The sequence below is a fragment of the Rhinolophus ferrumequinum genome, chromosome 11, assembly GCF_004115265.2.
Source record: "Rhinolophus ferrumequinum isolate MPI-CBG mRhiFer1 chromosome 11, mRhiFer1_v1.p, whole genome shotgun sequence".
NCBI lineage: Eukaryota > Metazoa > Chordata > Mammalia > Chiroptera > Rhinolophidae > Rhinolophus > Rhinolophus ferrumequinum.
In genome coordinates, this window is record NC_046294.1 from 72,483,564 (window position 1) to 72,504,972 (window position 21,409).

At 34.2% G+C, this 21,409-nt stretch overlaps 1 protein-coding gene across 2 annotated transcripts in view; it reads right to left on the minus strand.

Moving 5' to 3' along the window:
- Positions 1-8,142: 8,142 nt before the first annotated feature.
- Positions 8,143-21,409, minus strand: part of DCUN1D5 (defective in cullin neddylation 1 domain containing 5) — a 28,415-nt gene continuing 15,148 nt past the window's right edge. For both annotated transcript variants that reach the window (XM_033120295.1, XM_033120296.1), the window contains 4 exons: positions 11,459-11,567; positions 11,263-11,367; positions 9,563-9,665; positions 8,143-8,334 (listed from right to left, as the gene is read on the minus strand). In XM_033120295.1, the coding sequence (XP_032976186.1) occupies positions 8,279-8,334; positions 9,563-9,665; positions 11,263-11,367; positions 11,459-11,567 (373 nt within the window). In that variant the 3' untranslated portion in view covers positions 8,143-8,278. The remainder of the gene's footprint in view (positions 8,335-9,562; positions 9,666-11,262; positions 11,368-11,458; positions 11,568-21,409) is intronic.

Sequence of the window (21,409 nt, forward strand, 5' to 3'; positions counted from 1 at the left end):
GGACTGCAGATTTAGATGCATGGGGATATAGATGCAGATTTAGATGAGGGGTCTGGATGGTAGTTTTTACAAAGTCAGTGCAGTTTCTGCCCTTGCCTGCACATATGCACACTGAGAGTAGCACCACCAGCCCTGTGTTCAGTTCTCCTGAGTCTTAGGGCACTTCTTCCGTGTGTGTGTGTGTGTGTGTGTGTGTGTGTGTGTGTGTGTGTGTGTGTGGCGGGTGAGAGATTTCTGAGCTGCTGAAAGCCAGGAGCTGCGTCTGCCACTTACTGCTGATCCCTGGGAGTGCCTCCGAAGTTGTACTTGCCCCACGCTAGGCAGGCCAGAAAGGGTGGGGGCTGAGGATGGAGGGGTCTTCTCTCTCCCAGCCCAGCTGTGTCACGCTCTTCTCGCAGGCCAGAAAAGGTGGTGGCTGGGGGTAGAGGAGTCTCTTCTCTCCTAGCCCCGCAAAAATCACACTCTTCCCAGCCTCTTCCCTGGGTCAGAGCTGCCTGCCAGTCTTCCCAGAGCCTGAGCACTAAGGCTCCTCTGTAATCTGACACTCCTCCTCAGTTCAGGGGCCAGTTTAAGTCTCTGGAAGGGCGGGGGTAGGATTGGAAGAGCGGGGGTGGCGGGGAGGGGCCCAGGTATGCAGTTTGTCCTTTTTCTGGCCTAGGGCCCAACTGGAGGTCCCAGCTGAGGTTATTGCCTCAAATGCTGGACATGCTGCCCCCTCGGCAGGAGAGATCAGCTGTGGGATGCAGGGAAAGAGCCCACCTCCTGGCTTTTGTGTTCTCTGTTCTGTCCTGGGATCCCCTGCATCTCTGCAGCTGGATGCCGGCTGCGTTTTCACCGCCGCAGATGCGGGCCGCGTTTCCATAGCCGAAGTTGCGGGCCCCGTCCCCACAGCCACAGGTGTGGACCACATTTCCACCGCCACAGATGTGGACCATGTCCCCACTCTACTCCCTTCCCTCTTCCCCTGCTCGCCCAATTTGCCTGCCTGCAAGTAATCCTTGCACGAGTCACTTAGCTGTTCTGCGTGATGAGCAGAGTCCTTTGATGGGTTGTATGTCCCGTTTGTGATAAGATCCGGAGAACTCAAAAAGTGCGCCCCGCTGCCGCCATTCCTATGACGTCACTCCACCTTATATCTTTTGATTGAAGCATTTAATCCATTTACATCAAAAGGAATTGTTGATAGATATGAAGTTATTGTCTTTTTATTATTTGTGTTACCTTTTCTTAAAATAAATCCTTCTAACATTCCTTGTAATACTGGTTTGCTGGTTATTAACTCCTTTAGCTTTTTCTTGTCTTGGAAGTTATCTGTCCTTCGTCTAAATAACCTTGCTGGATAATCTTGGTTGTAGGTCCTTGCTTTTTATTACTTTTGAGTATTTCCTGCCAATCCCTGCAAAGTTTCTGTTGCGAAATCAGCTGACAATCTTATTGGAGGTCCCTTGTAGGTAGCTAACTGCTTTTCTCTTGCTGCTTTTAAGATTGTCTTTAACCTCTGCCATTTAAATTTTGTGTCTGGTATGGGCCTGTTTGGGTTCACCTTGTTTGGGACTCTGTATTTCCTGGGCTTGTATGTCTAGTTCCATCACCAGTTTAGGGAAGTTTTCCGTTATCGTCTTCAAATAGGTTTTCAGTTCCTTACTCTCTTCTCCTTTTGGTACCACTGTGAGAATGTTGGTGCTTGATGTTGTCTCAGAGGTCCCTTCAACTATCCTTTAAGATTTTTTTTTTTTTTGCTGTTCTGATTGGGTGTTTTCTGCTATCTTATCTTCCAAATTGCTGATTCAGTTCTCTGCTTCATCTAATCTACTGTTGATTCCCTCTAATATATTTTTAGTTACTGTATTCATCTCTGACTGGTTCTTTATTTTCTATCTCCATTTTTATGTTTCCTATCTTTCTGTTGAAGTTCTCAATGAGATAATTGAACATCCTTATAACCAGTGTTTTTTGAACTCTACATCTGGTAGATTGTCTTCATTTTTTCTGGAGTTTTGTTTTGTTCTTTCACTTTGGACATTTCTTGGTCTTCCCATCTTGGCTGCCTCCCGGTGTTGGTTTCTACATATTAGGTAGGGCTGCTATGTCTCCCGGTTTTAGTAGAGTGGCCTTATGTAGGTGTCAGTGGTGCAGTCTACCTGAGTCGGGTGCTGAAGGTGTGTCTCTTGGGTGGGTTGTATGTGCCCTCCCAGGTAATAGTCTTAAAATGTTAAACTGTATTATCTTAAAAAACAAAATAGTATTCCTCCTTTAAATCGGCCATCTAACTCTACATTTCCCTTGGGATATCTAATAGGCCTATTTACCATAACATGTCCAAAACTAAGCTCTTGATTGTCCCCCCTCAGATGCTCTTCTCAGTCTTCCCCATCTTAGTAAATGGTCACTTCATTCTTGGAGTTCTTCAAACCAAAAATCTTGGAATCATTCTTCACCCTTCTTCCTCATACCCCACATGCAACCCAGGAGCATATACTATTGGCTGTATCAAAATATATTCAGAATCTGACACTTACTTCCATTGCCCTCAGCCTCATTCTAACTATACCATTTCTTATCTGGATTACTGTATTACCCTAATACTACCTACTTCTATCCTTACTTTAATCAGAACACTAATAGCTTCCCAGCTCACTCAATGAAAGTCTGTCTTTTTAGAAAGGCCTACATGTCTATGATCACCTACAACCAGACACGATCATTACTCCCAATCTCTCTAATCTTACTTTCTAATACTGGCTAATACTCTTCTTGCTCATTATAGTCAATAATGATTTCCTTGCTATTTCTTGAAAACACCAAGCACACTACCAACTCAGGGCGTTAGTGTGTAATAGTCTTTCTGCTCTTCTCCCAGATATGCATGGCTCAATTGTTCAATTCTTCAGATCTCTGCTCAGTGACACTTTATCAATGTATATTCTACTTAAAACTGCAACACCATACTCCATACATTCCCAAAACCATTTCTTCGCATATTTTCTCTTAATAACCTTGTTACCATATAATAAACTATATATTTTACTTACCAATTAAAATGAAAATCCCGTAAGGGTCAGAGAAACATCGTCTATTCTGTGCTCTGCTATATATTGAGGCCTAGAACACTTCCTGGCATATAGTAAGATGCTTGGGATTTATTAAAATATTTAGTCCAAGAGGAATGTAAGTCTGATTATAAAAGTAAACAGTAGAATAAAACAGGAAATCCAAAACATTTCAGTTTATACAAGATGGAAAAATTTGTTGAAAAAAGAGAACTATTTTAACTAATTGTTTTTTATTCAAATATCAAGGTGTATTCATTTAACATTTACTATTTGTTGTGTATACATCCCTGTTTGAACTTCATAACAATACTGGTACGTATTATTATCACTATGTTACAGAAGATAAAACTGAAGATGACAAAGCTCAAGTGACATGTCTAAAAGTGACATAACAAGGATGTTGCAAAGAGAAAACCAACTAAGGTTTCTCTGAAATACTTTTTATAAACTCTCTCAATATTCAAAGTAATTTCAAGGAATGATAAATATCCAAAACAGGTAAGGTTTCTACATTTGTAGATAAAAAGTACTGTGTATGAATTTGTTATAAGCCATTTCATTTGCATGACAGAATAATATAGGTAAAATACTCAAGGTAAACTAACTTCACTTAATTCAATATTCACAAAAATTAATTTTGCTAAGTTTAATAAGTTAATAATACTGTCTCAAATCAAAAGTTGTTCAAATAAGTATTAAATAGTCTTGCATCTTTCATGGTTCAAACTCAATTGGTAGCAATCATATGAAAGCAAATTTTCTTTTCACCTTCATAAATGTAAAAGACTTTTATCCACAATCTTTTTTCCACATAGAAAAATAAGTTAGGGATAATATTCAGTAACACTCACACACACACACACACACACACACACACACACACACACACAGAGTTTGGGGTAAATCTGGCTTTGTACATATCCATTTGGCTTATTTTTGTTAGCTTTTAAAAATAATTATAAGTACCATTATTTGAATATTTCATAATATCCACAATTTTATCTTAATACTTAAAACAATCCATAAAGTATGTAGAACAATTTTCATTAATACTTTAAAGCTAAGAAAGCCAAAATGCAGAAAGACAAAACTTTAAAATGATACAATTTAGGGAAAAACTAAGAATTTTTTAATAAAACTATTTTACCATAACTCGCCCATTTATGGACCACAGATCCATAAAAATAAATACAACAAAGCTCCAATAATATTGGCATTGTAAGACAAGATCCATACTCATATTAAAGTCTAACCTTATTACTGGATCTATTTTAAAGAACATTTAACACATGGTAAATCAGAATCCATGCAAAAATGAGCCATATTATAAAAGGTTCTAATAAATTACAGACAAGCACACAGAATTTAAAAAAAAAAAGGGTCAAAACAATAACAACTGGTCTAGGAAAGGAGCAAAGGGAAGCACTATCTGTACAGGGTACAAAAGATTGTAAGGTGGACATAGCAAATTTATCACCTTTTATTAAGATTTGCGTTTGGGAAAGGTAAATAAATTGTGCTTTAAAAGAGCTAAAGATTTGCTCCAGTGAAGTATAATTTCACTAGAACAATCTCTACAACTAAAGAGTGAATTAATGATAATTCACCTAAGGCTTGGGGTAGAAATTCATCTTTCCACGATCTCTAATCTATACAAATGTACCATAAATTAGACTGCTTTTTGGGCTTTCACATTTCTACTCACAGGAAACTAGGTCTTGCTAACAAAAAAGGACCAAGTCTTAAGCAATCTTTTTTGTATGGTTGTTACCAAATAGTTACGGAATAAAACTACATTCATTAAAAAATTATATGATCCAGAATATTTAATAAGTCAGACTACCCTTTCCTATTGAGGAAATCAATGAGATTTTGCTATTATTTTGCTTCTTCTGAAGAGAAAATGAATCTTTCTTGAAACGTTTCCTTGTAATGATTTCCAGTATCACTCAAGAAGTAATACTTCCTCAAGAAGGTAGAAGTCCTCTTTAAGAATAAGGATTCCCTTTCAGGAATAAGATTAAGAGATAATTTTGCCTTTTCTTAGTCTAACAAAAAATGCATTTAAATTATGTATTAAAATGTCCCCAATTTATATGATGCTTTAGACATTTGGTAAGCATATGATATACTACAAAACTTTAGCCTATAGGAGCCTTAAAAGCCCCAACAGAATTTTATCAGACGATGAATTATTATCACAACAGTTTTAAGTACACTTTTATAAAAGAGAAGTAAAACATATTAAGTCAACATTCTAGTATTTGCTTCTCAAGCTGAGTACACAATAAATTTCAGAGAGTCCTTTCATAATTTCACATTACCAATTAGGCAGAAAGAACATGTTCTGTTGAAGAAATACTTAGTTCAAATTGGGTGTTTCATTGCTAACGTGCTTCATGTTCTGAATCTAAGCTATGCTACAAAACTTGTATGCCTTAAGAACTAAAAATTCTACTCTCCTCTTCCCCTCACCGCACAAAATGATGACAAATATTGTTAAAGATAAATTTTTGGTTCACTAGATGAAAAGGCATTTGTATTTCAGAGAAATACTATCGGGTCAATCTAACATCCCCATAGAAGGCCCTCAAATTTCAGTTTAAGAAACACTAATCCAGAATATTTCAAACAGTAAAACCCAAATCAACAAAACCTATACATTATACATAAAAATACCATTACTGTCAAAATGTTTTATGTCAAGAATTTTACCAGCAGCATTTAAAAAACAAAAAATCATTAGACAATAAAAGATAAACACTGTAACAGAGATAGATCAGCATACAACACACCAGTTTTTATCTCCAATTCAGATAAAACTACTATGTTAACCTGAATTCCTGGCAATCACCTAAGCATACCAGACCTTGTTAAAAATTACTGGCTCCGAGGGGTGGAGGGACAACCTCTCTATCCTCTCACAGTTGAAAGCGACACCTGGCTCTACTTTCTTTCAGTAGTATTACATTTGTATGCTATTCTATAAGTAGCAAGTCATTTCCGATTATTAAAGCACCATTGAGTATTTCATCCCATACAAAGGAAATAATTCTGAAAAGTTTACAACAGGATTCCTGGGAAGGCACTTAAAGCTAACTAGTTAAAAGAAGATCCACAACAGTCAGGAGACTTCTTCTTCATAGTGCAGGCTCCATAATACTGTCCTCTTTGCTTGTATCATTTAAGCTCTTGATCCTAAGTTTCCCAATAAATTAAATGCTGTTCAAATATAAATTAGGAAAGGAAAGACAAGAAGGGATAAAGCCACATCCTGACTGATGAGGAAGAAGAAATTTGCCTCCAAAGTAAGAGAATATTATGACTCGATGGAGGTCTAAGAGAATTAGGAGGAGCAGGAGAGTAAAGCAAGCATGGCCTGAGTAGGACTGGGCTCTTAAGGGAAAAGGGTAAGTTCCATTTCAGTTTTCAGATTCAAAAAGTCTTAAAGGTATCTTTGGATAAGTAAGCCAAGTAAATAGTTTTCACATATTTTATTTTTTTAAAGGTCATCTATAAGTTTTGAGTGTTCCTTATTTGACTCAAATAGTGAAGATGACAAAACCATTACCATTATTAGTTAGTACAGGCTACAAAATGACAGCCTGTAAGATTTCACCTAAATTACATGTTTTAGAATTAAGCAAAAATGGGCCCTACTCTTCAGGTTCAAAAGTTGTATCTTGGAGAGAAGAGTCAAATTATAAAGATTCAAATGTCTAAAAATCTAAATGCTTTACCTATAATAAACTTGATATTAAAATATCATTTATGATGTTAAACCATAAAAATCTTTAAAATGCTATTCTCACTCAAGTAATCAATACTGAAAACCAATCGTTAAATAAATTCACCATCAAAAATCAACCTTTACCTCAAATCCCAATAAAAAAGTCCTTATTATGGAAAAATATTCTATTTACTTCTCTCCATTCGTACAATGAAATTAGGAATGTTACTGAGGTTGTGACTGGATTGTTAATGTGAACAAAGTTTTCATATCACTGGGAATTGGATGGTGTGAAAAAGAATGTACAAACAGCCCTGCTGCTAGTCCAAAAATGCCTTTTATGTGAATTAGAAAAGGCTGCCCTTTTCTCAAGGTATGTTATTGCCAACAGTCAGAAAATTGTGATAATTAGCAACACTGTGACTGTAATACTGTAAATGGCACCCTTGAGTTGTGTGCAATTATGTCCAGTTTTCTCATGATTCCTTATTCTATTACCTTCTTGTCCTATATGTATCTTAACTAAATCTACATCACAGCTAAGGTTCTCTTAAGACAAAAATAAAGGGGAGGAGAGAGGGGAGCCTGGACAAACTCCCTATATCACAAAATGACAGTTAAAGGGATCATACATATACCACTAATAACAACAATGATACAACTTCAAAATTTTGGTCTTAATTCACTCATAAGGCTGTAATTTGTCTGATTCTGAGACTACTAACATATGAATGTTGCTCTTTCAAATATAAATGGAACTTTTTAACTGACAAAATACAGAAAACTTAAAATTCACATTAAGAATATATATGCAATGCTGATTTATGCTTATCGACAACTAGTTAATGGTTAGAAAACAAAATAACTGAACATCATCTTTCCAATTCTAGCCTTTTCAGATAAACTATGTGCATAAGACCTTGGCAGCTTTCACAGAAAACCAGAGCTGAAAGTTAGAGCACTTCCAAAACCCAAAAATATATCAGTTGCATCAGAAAATCATTATCCCAGAAGTCAAGGCCAAGAAATATTCTTCCTAATTTTGCAGAGATGAATACAATAAGCCATACCATCAGCAGACTATATTGCCAAATACTAAAATCGTTTAAAATCTTTAAAATTCCACAAATTCATGGTGAATAGAACCTCGGAAATTCAAGAATTAAAATTTACAAAAATAAATACCACTCTGACACTCAAGGGACATCTTCACTTAAGGCCTTTGTCACAAATCTGAATCTTTATTGTTCTGAAATAAAAGTTATAAACATAACTCAAAACAAAAATTTCAATATTCAGTCTCAGAAGAGGTGTGGCTCAAGGCCCATCACATGTAACAAGAAAACTTCCTTTAAAAAAAAAGGAAAAAAAAAGTACTATGAGAAGTCTGTCATATGAATAAAAATGCACCCTTTGGATTTTTTTTCCCCTCATCTCATTAGCTTGTATACACGTAGGAATCAAAAGGTTTGCATTTTCTTCACAATAGTTCTTGCTATGATGTTTGACGGACCTTTTGCCATTCCACAAATTCATCAAGAAGAACAGGCCCTAGAAAATAAAGAAACAATTTTTGTTAGAATTCAGCGAACTCATTTCTCCAACTATAAAACAAACTCCCCACAAGCTCTGCGATGCTGTTAGGGCACTGACCCTTCCCTTTTCGGGTGTTTGGCTTCTAGCCTCCGTCTTCTACTTTCTCAGTCTTTTCATTTTCGACATAAGGGACTTTACACGATGGGTATTTGTAGCAACTTCCTTCTCAAGGTTTAAGTGTTCTATGAACTCTTCAATAACTAAATCAATATTAACCTCTCCCTTTTCCTAACTGCCCACAGCCATTTGCCATTTAATAATTAAACAATCTGAAAAGTTTTAAATGTAGCACTCCTATGGTACCTCACCAAGAAGTGTGTAAGCTTGTTGAAGGAGTAGCCATATTAGAGACTTACACTGTTTCAGTAATAGGACCTAGTATAAGTCTGAACACAAAGCAAATGCCTAATAAATATCTGACCTAAGAACTATTCTAAAAAGATATTTTTATCTCGAAGGGTGTCCAAACTCATTTATCTACAGAAGCCAGGTAGGCAATTTAAATGAGTTCACTGTTACTTCTTTTAAATGTAAGAAAACTCATTGACACAAAGGAATATGCTTGCCCTATTTTTATTAAAACATACAACACTGTGGTAGTCCCTATTTTTCTCTTGCTTTTGACAAACTAAGAAAAACAGCAAACAAGCACAATAATAAATGGCAACTGAAAAGCAACCTAGCTGTTGACATACTGTGGGACCAGCAAACTAGAAATCAAGTCCAACATAAGCCACTACTTGGCTCCAGCCACTAATTCCTATGACAGAGTAAAGGTTTTAGAAAAAGTTTTCAAGTTAACATCACAAAGTTTTCCTATAACAGCTGATGTTTTGCTTTCCTATTGTTTTAAATAATGATTGCACTTTTCTTCCATAGGAAAATGTCAGGAAGGCAGAAATAAAGAATTTTTTGTAGATGTAGGAGTTATAAGTTAAATTAAGCTTTAAAATGTTCTGTTACTGAGAAATTGAAAACATTTCATTTATCGGCAAAGAATTTATAGTATTGCTCAATCTAAACTCTCTGTCTACCTTCTACATCTGCCTCTCCCACACTTCCCACATGATTAAATAATAAAAGTTACTGTTAGGAAGTTTAAATTCTTTACGGTAATATTACACAAATGCATATTCTCATTTAATAGTTTATATTTTTTATTTTCATAGGAAAACATACTTACAAGCACCATCTTCATCATAGTTACTAAGATCAGCATGGACTGTTCTGCTGAATTCTAATACATTGTACCACTGATCTTTGTTCATAACACGATACTTTGATTGCTGTAGAAAATTATATAAATACTTGGATTACAGAACAAGCATTAGTTATTAGGGTTTGACTACAATAAATATAGTTATAACATATTTTATAATTTTGTCTGTCTGAATACATTTATTCCTCTTTTAATTAAATTATTCGTGTTTCTAAGAGAATCCTTAGGGACATTTACATGTTAATGTCACCAATTTATTTTTTCCTTTAATTATCGTTAATTTTTGAAGAATAACAAGGGTCTTAAGGGTACTAATAATAAGGTTATACTCAATAAATTTTTACCTATGTACATACTTGTGTAACCACCAATGATACCAAGATATACAACATTTCTTATATCCAGCAAGTTCCCTCGAGCTGCTTCCCAGTAATTCATTTCTTTGCATGAGATTTACTATTTAGCTCCATTTTGAAATTGGCATCTTTGGACGCAGTGGGAGGGTATAAGGTGTGAGTTCAAATCCTACTTCTGCCACTTAACTGAGTGACCTTAGGAAAGTTACTTAACAGAACCCATTTCCTCATCTGCTAATGGGAATAAAATGTAATTCAAAATGGTGGTATAAAATATGTCAAACACCCTCCACATAACAAGTTTTTGAAAATATGCAATTCTCTCAGTTCCCTTTAGAAGTAAATAGTTTTACATTTTACAATTATATTTACTTTTGCTAAAACTACTAATAGGAGGATAACATTCATCAAAAACATCTACCTCATTAGGCTTAAAGAGTTAAGTGTGCACAGAACCCATTCATATGACCTTTTCATACCATTGTCTCTTATCACAAGCTTTAAGCAAAACTACTCTGGGGAACCTGCTATGATAAACAACCAATTTTATGAGAAATTATTTTCAAAGCAAAAAGCAGAAGCACCTGTAATTCAAGAAATGTTAAGAACTATGCAAAATCAAACAAAGCAAAAACAAAAAGAAAAAACCAAACAAATCTAAAATTAAAAAGGCACCAAAAAACAGAGAAGACCAAAGAAAGCAATGGAAAAAAACGAAAAACATTATCTTCTTAAAACCACTTCTTACAGTAGGTGCTATGATGAACCTTCTAAAAGAATATTTTCTTCATAAATTCAGCATACATTTTTAGTAGTCAGTACATTTAAGTACACCATGACAGCTACTCTCATATTTATGGATATAAAATATTAAAAACTTTATTTGAATTCTTTAGATTGAACCTAAGTAAAAGTTTTATTACAATTGGTTCTCATGTGGATTTCAGCCTAAGACCCTGTGTAAGAGAAAAAAAACTGATTTTTAGAAGCTTGAGATTCGTGCACAAGCATAAATCTTCTCCTGCCAAAAACCGAAGAAACTATTTCTTGAAGGTTTCTTTTTCAATGAGGGGCGGGGAGGATGCAAAGGATGGAACTAAAATAGTTTATGTAGAGAATATTTTAATGACCATAAACTTGTGTCTAAAGATGACAGCAGTTATGCACAATTTTAACAGAAATTTTTACCACAGATTTTTGTAAAACAGTGCAGTATTGAAAATCTACTTGTTTACCTTCAATTAAAGTATACTTTCAATCAGATTAAGTTGTAAAATAATATTTTCAAAATAAAAAAAACATACATACCTCTAGGTACTGGTAAAATACTGAAAACAGTGGCCATGTCCTCCCAAGCAGAAGAGCTAACATAGATTTAGCAGTATCAATATCAAGGCTTCTCTGATCTTTATCCTAAAATATAAGTAAAAAATTTTTCCTAAGTGTGGACTCAAGATAAAAAAAAAAAAAAATTTAAATTACAAAACATGGAAATTCCACCTACCCTTGCAAAATCAAAGGCGTATCTGTAGATATTCTTAAACGAAGAAATATCATTCAACTGTGAGCGCAAAAAGTCAAATTTGTTCTGTAACTTTTCTGTGCAGTCACACCTTAAATTTAAAAAATCAAACAGATTATATCATCAAGAAAATTAAGTAAGAGCATCTTTAGCGAGTTAGATGGAAAGCACTAAGAAAAAAAAGTGAGGGCATTTATGAAGTTAATTTGAGTTTAAAGTTCTCTGATATAAAATTTGTATAACAAACTTGTTGCCTTATCTACCAATACAATAAAAAAAGAAAAAAGAAAACCTGGAACTCAATGAACTCACTCCAGTGACTTTTCTTAAAAACATAAAAACTCAATAAAAAACTCCAATTAAATCACAAAAGTCTCTTAAAAAGAGATGTATTAAAATGTGCTTTTACCACATATAAAAAAAACACCAGAACAAATGATGTTAGTCAGGTTCTGTCACATATTTCATTGGAGAGCTCTTAGGCACCAGCTTGGTGAGAGATTATTGGTGAATGGTTTTAAAGTTTAAGATATAACATCGAGAAAATTAATACATTATATTAGTGGTTCAGTCATAAATTCAGTTTCCTACATTTTTAGTGAACAAAAAATCAAGGTAAATCAGTGGCAGCACCTGACTTCGAATAAGGTAACATATGCCAAAGAATGCTAACAAGTTACACATGGTATTTCTAAAGACAAGATTAAATATAAGAAGCTAAATAGATGGAATGCTCAAAAATCTTTACTGACTTTGACTCTCACTGGGTTAACATATTCCACTATTTAGCAAGAAGCAAGGCAGATGAAGCCTTTCATAATTAGCCCAAATCTCTTGTTACATCTCCTGCCAGGTCCCAATATTCTTACTATACTCTAGTTACATTTCACTTACCATTCCCAAATGCCACAACTATGTTTTAGTACATATCATTTTCTTCTACCTGAAATTCTGTTCCAACATTTTCATTAAATATTACTCATCAAAACTTCACTTGAATTTTGCCATCTCTGAGAGACCACCTGACTCCCTTCAATCAAATTAGTTGTGCCATCACTGTGACCCAGTTCTATCACTCAAAACTGAATTTCCATACTCATCAAGTAGTATAGACACATAGCATTCTCAGATTTAACTAAGACTTTCACTATTCCAAATCAACAATGTGACATGTAGTAACTTCTAATTTTATTAAGGTGTAAGTATTTTGAATAAATTTCTAATGTTGCATAAATCTTGCATTACCAGAATAAGTCAAATTTGGTCCCGTTACCTGTAAATACATTGCTAGATATTTTTGCTATGTTCCTACATAAGATTGGCTTGTAAATTTCATTCTTTCACATTCTCCTTGCTAGTTTTGATAACAAGCTTCTAACATAAGCCTCAGGGAAAAATGAGTATTGTCCTTTTTTCTGTTTTCTAAAAAAGTTTACTCAACGTTGGAGTTAGCATTTGTACAAATTCAGCTGAAAAACCACCAGGGTCTTTTCATTGAGGGAAGAAAAGACTTTTAACTATGAAATCAGCATTTTAAATGGTTATAGGACCATTCAGACTTTCCATTTCTTTTTTAATCAGTTTTGATCATTTACATACTTTTCTGATAATTTGTTTATTTCAAACAATTTTAAATACATTAATTAAAATACAACATTTTCTAATATGCATTATAATGTATTTTAGCCTTTTATTTTCTTGGCCATCTTACCAGAATTTCTTAATTCTCTCAATTATAGTTTTGTCTTTTATTTTACTAATGTCTGGACATCTTTTTATATGCTTCTGCCTACTTTCTTTGGATTGATCCTTTTCCTAACTTCTTAAAGTAGGTATTAGTTCATTTGGTTTCAGGCTTTTTTTGCCTTTTAAGGCGATAGATTTTCTTCTCAGTACAATTTAGCTTCAGCCACAGTTTGGTAAGTGTGATTGCTTTAATTATTCACTTGTAAATGATGCCTTGAGGAGTGATTTCAGAGGAGGGATAGGGATAAAAGTCTTACTAGAACAGGTTTAAGAGAGAATAAGAAGAGAGAACTGGAGAAAATATATATAGACAAATGCTTTCAAAGAGTTTGGTTCTAAAAGGGGGCAGAGAAAAGAGGAACTAAGTAGAGTGGGATGAGGGGGGCAGAAGGTTTGATTTTTTTTGCTTTAATAGATAAAAGAAATAACTTCTGCTTCCAGGAAGATGCAGTAAATGTACTTTTCCCTATCTCTCCTGCTAATTCAACTAAAAGCCCTCGATGTTATATATAAAACAAGCATAAGAAGACTCTGAGGAACAATACAGTGGTGAGTTCCCAGGGTTTTCTTTTTGACTCATCTACCCTAGATTGGGGCTAAAAAAAGTCAGCAAACCGGAAATGCCAAGGGGAGCAGACAAAGAAAGAAATACCAACAAAAGCCTTCTTTCCCTGTAGCCAAAAGCAAGGGCAGCCTAGAAAGACAACACATTTAGGGAAAAACCCACTCTTCTCCAGTCAAACACCATAGAAAAAACTTTGGCTCAAGCCTCTCCAATGCCAGCAAAGACTGAATGGGGACCTCAATGGTCCACCCTCACCAGTATATGAGGCCCCATCTCAACTCCTGCAGTGTCAATGGAAACCACATTAGGAACACGTAACTTCTACTCCCACTAGGTAGGTAGAAGCAGCCAATCCTCCTCTGCCCTGGGGTACTGTCAAAGGAGGACTTGTGAAGAGCCAGGGCTTTGACCATCACTGCAGGAACAAGGCCACCTAGTACTGTCACTGAAGACTTTGTGGGGAACAAGAATGTATCAGTGGAGCCTAGTGGGAACCTGGAACTGTCATTCCTGACAACAGTAATGAGGACCTCGCTCTGCAGATGTCAACGGATGAAGAGCAGGGGCCTTCAATTTCTACCTTCACCTGGAAGTAATGAGGCCCTCATTTCTCCGGCCGAAGTGGTGTTAGAGGAAGCTAGCTAAAACAGAAGATTTAAATAAGATCTAGAGTTTCATAATATAATACTCAAAATTTCCATGTTTTAATTAAAAAAAAAATCACTCGTTATACCAACAAACAAGATCTCAAAGAAATGCAAAATGACAATCAACAGATGCAAACAGTGAAATGACAGAGATGTTTAGAATTATTTGACACAGATTTTAAAGCAGCTATTATAAAAATGCTTCAATAGTCAATTATGAACACAATAAAACAAATGAAAAGATAGAAAGTCTCAGCAAAGAAACAAAAAGTCTAAAGAAAGATATGTAACATAAAAAAATAACCAAATGGAAATTTTTGAACTGCAAAATACAGGCCAGATTTAAGCTCTAATGTATCAGTAATTACATATAATGTAAGAAGTCTAAACATTCCAATTAGAAGACAGAGATGGGCAGTGTGCATATTAAAAAACAAAACAAAACTATATGCTATCTAGAAAGAAGAAACTGATTTCAAATATAACAATATAAGGAGATTGAAAAATATAGGCAGTAAAAAATGGAAAATGACATACTGTGGAAACATTAATCAAAAGAAAGGAACAACTATACGAGTATTAATACCAGCTAATGCAGACTTCAGAGCAAAAAAATTATGGGAGCAAAGAGGAACACTAAATGTGTATGTGTCAAACAAGAGTTGCAAAATATATGAGGCAAAAACTAATAGACTTCAAAGGGAAAGTAAACAAATGCAATTATAGTAGTTAGAAATTTCAATACCCCTCTCTCAGCAATAGATAGCACAACTAGACAGATCATCAACAAACATGTTGAAAAATTCAGCAACACCATAAACCAAAAGGATCTAATTGGGAATAATAGAACACTCCACTCAATGACAACAAAATGCATATTTTCAAGTGCTGACAAAACATAAATCAAGACAGACATATTCTGAGCCACAAAACAAAACTAAACAGATATAGAAAAACTGAAATCATATACAATATGATCTTTGCCCACAATGAAACCAAACTAGAAATGACAGAAAGATAACAGCAAAATCTCCAAACACTTAAAAAGTAAACGACAAAATAATCCACAGGTGAGAGGAAGTCTCAATGGAAACCAAAAAATATATTGAAATGAATGAAAATGAAAACACACCATACCAAATTTTGTAAAACACAAAGCAGTACTGAGAGGGTTATTTAATAGCACTAAATGCAACCATCAGAAAAGAGAAAAAGTCTCAATCAATAATTGAAGCTCCTAACTTTAGAATCTAGAAAAAGAAGAGCAAAATAAACCTAAAGCAAGGAGTAGAGAAGATATGGTATATATACATGATGGAACAATATTCTGCCATAAGAAAAGATGAAATAGAGCCCTTTGCGAAAACATGGATGGATCTTGAGATTATTATGCTAAGCGAAATAAATCAGACAGAAAAAGTTGAGAACCATATGATTTCACTGATATGTGGTATATAAAACTGAAAACAACAAAGAAACAAGACAAACAAACGAAGAAACAAAAACTCATAGACACAGACAATAGTTTAGTGGTTACCAGAGGGTAGGGAAAGGGGATGGTAGAAGAGGGTAAATGGGGGGAAATATATGGTGATAGAAGGAGAATTGACTCTGGGTGGTGAACACACAATGTGATATATAGATGATGTATACAGAATTGCACTCCTGAAACCTATGTAACTTTACTAACAATTGTCACCCCAATAAACTTTAATGTAAAAAAAAGGAGAAAGTAAATAATTAAGAGCAGAAACCAATATAATTGAAAACAGAAAAACAAGAGAGAAAAATCAATGAAACAAAGAATTGATTCTTTGGAAAAGATCAATATAACTTATAAGCCTATAGCAAGAATGACAAAGAAAAAAGACAAAAATTACCGATAGGAATAAAACAAAGAACATCATTACAGACTTGCAGATATCAAAAGAATATAAATTTGACATCTTAGATGAAATGGACCAATTCCTTAAAAAACAAAACCTACCGCAAACAACACAATGTGAAATAAATCATTTGAGTAGCTCTATAACTATTAAATAAACTGAATTCAAAATTTTTAAAACTTAAAAAAAAAAAATCTTCAGATATTTCACTGGAGAATTCTACCAATCTTTAAAGACCAACTCTGGACAACCTCTTTCAAAAAATAAAACATAAGGAAAAACTTCCCAATTCATTATATAGCCGGTGCTACCTTGACACCAAAACTAAAGACTATTAAAAAAAAATCATCACGAGAAAAAAAAATTGTAACTATATACAGTAATGCAAGTTAACTATAGACTTTTTGTGATTATTTTGCAGTACATACAAATATTGGATCATCACGGTGTATACTTGAAACTAATATAATGTTATATGTGAATTATACCTAAATAAGTAAGTAGAAAAAAGAGGGGAAAAAAAGAAAATTACAGACCAATACTCCTTATGAATACTAAATATTAGCAAATAGAATTCAGCAGTATATAAAAATAATTATACACCATGACGAAGTGGGATTTATTGCAGGTATGCAAGAACAACTTAATATTCAAAACTCAGTAATCACATTACTAACAGGCTAAAAAAAGAAAAACTACATAATTATATGATTTAATGCAGAAAAAGTTTAAAACATTTAACATCGATTCATGTTAACACTCACAGAAAATTTGAAATAGAAGAGAACTCCTTCAACTTGATAAAGAGCATCTACAAACAACCCACAGCTAACATACTTAACAGGAAAAGGCTGATGCTGTCTTTCTACAATGGGAAACAATGTCCACTCTCACCACACTTACTCAACATAGTGGCAGAAGTTCTGGTCAATCCAATTATGTCAAGGAAAGGAAATAAAAGACATATAGACCAAAAAAAAAAGAAATAAAACTGTCACTATTTCCCTATTTTATGTCATAATCACATGACGATTGCCTAAGCAGAAAATCTCTGGAACACACGCACACACAAACCTCTTAGAAAAAGTGAGTTCAGCAAGGTCATAGGATACTAGACAAACATACAAAAATCAATTGTACTTCTATATATTTGTAATAAACGTGCTGAAATTAAAAGTACAATACTACTTACAATGGCTCAAAATATTTAGATGTAATTCTAAGAAAGCATGTACAGGACGTGCACATTCTAAACTACACAAAACTGATTAAAGAAATCAAATACCTAAAAAAATGGGAACATATCTATCTTCCATGTATTGGGAGACTCAAATAGTAAAGATGTCAATTCTCCCCAAATTCACATGGAGTTTAACCAAAATCTCAGTAACATTTTTTGTAGATGTAGAGATGATTTTTCTGAAATTTTTGTAAAAGCAAAGGAACTGGAATAGCTAAAACAAAATTGAAAAAAGTTGAATCAGTCTACCTGATTTCAAGACTTAGTGTATAAAAGAATATATACAATGGGGAAAAGACAAGTCTCTTCAATAATGTTGTTGGGAAAACTGGACAGATACATGTCACAAAATGGAACTAAACTACTTTCTTACACCATATATAAAAATAAAATCAAAATGGATTAAAGATTTAAACTAAGAACTGAAGAAAACCATAAAACTTCTAAAAGAAAACATAGGCAGCATACTCTGACATCATTCTTAGCAGTATTTTTTTGAGTAAGTCTCCCTGGGCAAGGGCAACAAAAGCAAAAATAAACAAATGAGACTACATCTAACTAAAAACTTTTTGCACAGCAAAGGAAACCTTCAATAAAACAAAAACACAACCAACTGGAGAAGATACATGCAAATGATATATCAAACAAGGGGTGCATATCCAAAATATATGAAGAAATCAGCCAACTCAACATCAAAAAAGAAAAATCCAACTAAAAAATGGGCAGAGGACCTGAAAAGGTATTTCTCCAAAGATATACAGATAAACATATGAAAAGATGCTCAACATCAATAAATATCAAAGAAATGCAAATCAAAACCTCAATGAGATATTACTCCACACCTGCAGAATGGCTATTATCAAAACATTAACAAATAAGCACTGGAAAGGATGTGGGGAAAAAGGGAAGCTTTGTGCACTGTGGGTGGGACTATAAACTAGGGCAGACACCATGGAAAAGAGTATGGAGACTCTTTAAAATATTAAAAATAGAACTACCATATGACCCAGCAATTCCACTTCTGGGTATTTACCCAAAGAAAACACAAACACTAATTTGTTTAAAAGATACATGGAACTCTATGTTCACTGCAGCACTATTTACAATAGCCAACATATGGAAGCAATCTAGGTGTCCATCAATAGATCAATGGATAAAGAAATGACACACACACACACACACACACACACACACACACACACAGAGAGAAGTATTACTTAGCCATCAAAAAAGAATGAAATCTTTCTCCATGTGACAACATGGAGAGGCCTAGAGGTATTATGCTAAGTGAAATAAGTCAAAAAAAGACAAATACTGTATGACTTCACTTATATGTATAATCTAAAAAAACTAAAACAAATGAACAAATAAAACAGAAACAGACTCATGGAGACATAGAACAAACTGATGGCTGCCAGAGAGGAGAAAGGGAGGGGAACACATGAAAAAGGTGTAGAAGAGGTACAAACTTCCAGTTATAAAACAAAGCATGAGGATGTAATGTATATAGGGGACATACATACATATACAGCACAGGGAATATAATCAATAACATGGTAATAACTATATGGTCACAGAAGGTTACTAGACTTATTGTGATGATCACATTATAAGGTATATAAATGTTTATTCACAATGTTGTATATCTGGAACTACTAATAAAATATGTTAACTATACTTTAATAATAATAATAATAAATATTTGGTATATAGTACAGTAAACCAGACTGTGTGGTATTGGCAGAAGGTTAAGACACAGATCAACAGAACAAAGAACCCAGAAACAGGCCCATAAAAATATGTCCAACTGATTTTTGACAAAGATACAAAACCAATTCAATGGGGAAAGAGCTTTTTGAACAAATGGTACTAGAGCAAGTGACATCCATAGGCAAAGAAATAAACTAAAATCTAAGCCTCACAGCTTTTTGAAAAATTAACTCTAAATGCATCACTAATTTAAATATAAAAATATAAGCCTCGAAAAAAATAATAAAATTCTCAGGCTGTAGGACTAGGCAAAGATATCTTCGACTTGACACCATAAACAAAATCCATAAAAGGAGAAATAAATTGGACTTCATGAAAATTAAGAACTTTCACTATGCAAAAGTCCTTTTAAGAGGATGAAAACACAAGCTACAGAGTGGTAGAAATTATTTGCAAACCACATATTCGATATAGGACATATCTAGAATACAGAGAAGATTCTCAAAACTCAACAGTAAAAAAACATCCGTTACGTCTCTTAGCCACTCTTTCCTATTGTCCTCAGATATTGTAGGTCACTGATTCCTACTTTCTCTACACCTATCTCCTTTGTACCTCCTCCATTGAATTTTAAATCTTTTATATTTTTCACTTTTAGAAATTTAATTACTTGATATCCAATCATGAGACCATTCCTCTTTTTACTTTAAACACGTTAAATGTAGGTTATTTTTTAATACTGACATTGTGATAATTCAAAATACTAGTCTGATTCTAAAGCCTAAAATCTGTTTCCCAACATGTTTAGTGATTTTTCATTAAGTAACGATCACTGAATTTTTTTCTGCAGAAATTGAGGCTTCTGTTTAAAATGCATTCTTGTACAGAACTGCTTCCACTACACACATGGTAGTACTGCTTACTTGGGACAATTCTAAGATACACTTTTAGCTTGTGTCATACAAATAATGAATGCCAGTCCTAAACCTGCAGGACCAAAAGCTTGTGACTAGGAATTCTCTCAGAAGCCCCTTACCTCCGATTACATGCAGAACCAAGTCAAAGCAATCAAGTCGCCATCTTTAGGGTGGGTTTGGCATCAATGACCTATTGTGGGCATTTTTGATCTGATTCTACCTACTCAAGATATGCAATTTGTTTCCTGTTCCCAACACACATGACAGATTCACAGCCAGACCCTGACTGGGAACAGGTAAGCATCCTCAGGGTAAATGCCAGCTCCATCGATCCTTACGGAATCACCATCTTATCATTTCTGGCCTCTTATTATTTTCCTTAATTTACAGTCAAGTCCAGGTACGCTTTTCAAAACCTATTTTTATATTTTATCCAACATTTAAGTGTTTTACATGAGAAATGGTGTATTTGCATTTAGTCTGCCATACTGCCAAAAATGGAAATCAAAATTTAAGTTAACCTTTGTCTGGGGGCTAGTTCTTTGTATGAATGAGCATACAATATGTTTCATGCAGAAACAAGAAAACTTATTACTTATGAAAGATTTATTAATATCTCAATAAGTGGCTTCTAGTGGTACAAAAATTCTTCATTAAGGGAAAAATAAAGCTTTAGTGAAAGCTGAAAATGCAATTAACTTCTACTAGAATGATACACAAAAGAAACAAATTCTCAGATTCTATACTACTGTAATGCTGTTTGAAAATTCGGACACGAAGCCATCAAGATCTCCAGTTATTAGCTGAGAATGCTCAGAGGATATTACATTTTGAGCAACTAGTTACATGTACTCCCTTCCTTGTCACGATTTAAAGAAGGGGGCCTCATTTTCTAAAGCTTTGTAGTTCCTGAAGCAGTGTTTTTCACTTTTTTTTGGTAATGTGACTCACATTTTCACACAAAATCTCAAGCAGAATCCTAATAGACTTGAAATTCAGGAGGGCAAAAAAAGATCAAGGATGCCTCCCTACATTTAGAACTTCTTCCTCTCGTTACCACTAAAGTTTGAAAATCATTCTCATAGCACAACACAGGGCCTGACATGAAGAAGCATTCAAACATTATTTGTTCAATAAAAATATGAATACCAAAAATAAACCACAAAGTAGATGATATGTTTATTTGATTATAAGTTTCAAAATTCCTATCTGTGGAAAGGTT